General features: G+C 41.8%; 1 protein-coding gene across 1 annotated transcript in view; it reads left to right on the top strand.

Annotated features, from left to right (window-relative positions):
* LOC107732196 (R3H domain-containing protein 1-like) overlaps positions 1-1,924 on the top strand; it is a 17,607-nt gene that overhangs the window by 14,386 nt on the left and 1,297 nt on the right. Inside the window, exons 4-5 of the mRNA XM_016543469.1 lie at positions 741-776; positions 970-1,062. Coding sequence (XP_016398955.1) covers positions 741-776; positions 970-1,062 — 129 coding nt within the window. The remainder of the gene's footprint in view (positions 1-740; positions 777-969; positions 1,063-1,924) is intronic.

The following is a 1,924-nucleotide window of genomic DNA, read 5'->3' as shown; positions in this document are numbered from 1 at the left end:
TCTCTCTCTCTCTCTCTCTCTCTCTCACTCACACACTCACTCACTCACACGCACACTCACACTCACACTCACTCACTCACACACACACACACACACACACTCTCTCTCACACACTCACTCACTCACTCACTCACTCACTCACGCACGCGCACACACACACACACACTCACTCACACACTCACTCACTCACTCACTCACACACACACACACACACACTCACTCACTCACACACACACACTTTTTAAAAAAATTTTATGTGTAATTTTAATTTTCTAAATAAATAAATTTCCCCCCAGTTTTTTTTAAGCATCAATCAAAGTGATTCTGTAATAGGTTTTTCATCCTGAGGGATCATATTTCTATTCTACTATATTAACAGAAACCTCTCGTGTATCCTGAAGGAACATTTGAAGATGGTGACACACTCTTTGTTCTCTCGTTTAATGAAGGAAGAGGGCGGCTGTAAATCTAATAATGTCTTTTGATTGACACTCCTGCTTTTATTAATCTAACCAGTGTCCAAGCTGTTTGACTGAAAGCTTTTCATAAAACGCAGGACTGGTTTAGTGTTAAATATATATTTATTTCAAGCCACTTTTCTAATATTCCTGCCATTGAGTTCAGAAGCAAAACACCATCTGTGTAGGAGGAGAGACGCTGGTTCAGTCGTGTGATGTTTAATGAAGAAGCATTACTGTGGGTGAGACTGACGTGCTTCTGTCTCATTGCTCACCGTACAGCGGCAAACACTCGGACCGGGCGATGAAAGACCCAAGGTACAGCGGCACGAGCTCTTCAGTCTCCTCCCAGAGTTCAGTGCTTCAGTTCTGCATGCTGCTCATGTTTCGTTGAGGCATCTGTTCGACAGAGCGACCCGTGTTTGTTATGTTTGCATGGGATTTTTCAGGTTTGCACGTGTGCTTGTGAAAGTCAGAGACTCTGTGTAACTTCACTCATGCTCTTCTGCAGTCGAACGCAAAGGTAAAGTTAGTTCGGAGCCTGGCCGTTTGTGAAGATCCCTGTCCTTCCACGATTACCACACAGCTGCCTCAAGATCAGCAGGTAAACGTGCTCCAGATCTCCAGTGCAATATCATGAGTGCAGTCAGCAGATGATGCCATCTCACTCATACTGCTGTGACTGAGAATATTTCTGTTACATCTTATTATTATTATATGTCTGTTTAAGGTAAATTGAGCTGCATAATAACTAATAAAGTAAATTGAGCTGCATGAACCGTCTTCTGATTGGCTTGTTCAGTGGTTTATGTCATATTACACAGCGTTTTAGCTTCCAGTGTGGAAATGTGTTTTTGGACACAAAAAAAAACTTAAATGTGGGCATTTTTAGCAGAAGGTTCTGATAGAGTCTCTGTTTTCTGTCACGGTTATGCTGGTTTTCTCTGTTATTCACAGAATAAAGTCTGATTAGTTTGTCTAAGGAGAGTTTAAGGTTCATTCATGTAAATAGTGATCTATCTAAACTGAATCTATCTATCTATCCATCCATCTATCCATCCATCTGTCCATCCATCCATCTATCCATCTATCTATCCATCTGTCCATCCATCCATCCATCTATCCATCCACCTATCCATCCATCCATCTATCCATCTATCCATCCATCTTTCCATCTATCCATCCATCTTTCCATCCATCCATCTATCCATCTATCCATCCATCCTCTATCTATCTATCATCTGTCCATCCATCCATCCATCTATCCATCCATCTGTCCATCCATCCATCTATCCATCTATCCATCCATCTTTCCATCTATCCATCCATCTTTCCATCCATCCATCTATCCATCTATCCATCCATCTGTCCATCCATCTATCTATCCATCTGTCCATCTATCCATCCATCTGTCCATCCATCTATCCATCTGTCCATCTATCCATCCATCTGTCCATCCATCCATC

This window comes from Sinocyclocheilus rhinocerous, unplaced genomic scaffold, assembly GCF_001515625.1.
Source record: "Sinocyclocheilus rhinocerous isolate Xijiao unplaced genomic scaffold, SAMN03320098_v1.1 scaffold1511, whole genome shotgun sequence".
NCBI classification, from domain to species: domain Eukaryota; kingdom Metazoa; phylum Chordata; class Actinopteri; order Cypriniformes; family Cyprinidae; genus Sinocyclocheilus; species Sinocyclocheilus rhinocerous.
The sequence above is the reverse complement of the archived record's forward strand: the minus strand, read 5'-3'. Positions and strand labels throughout refer to the sequence as shown.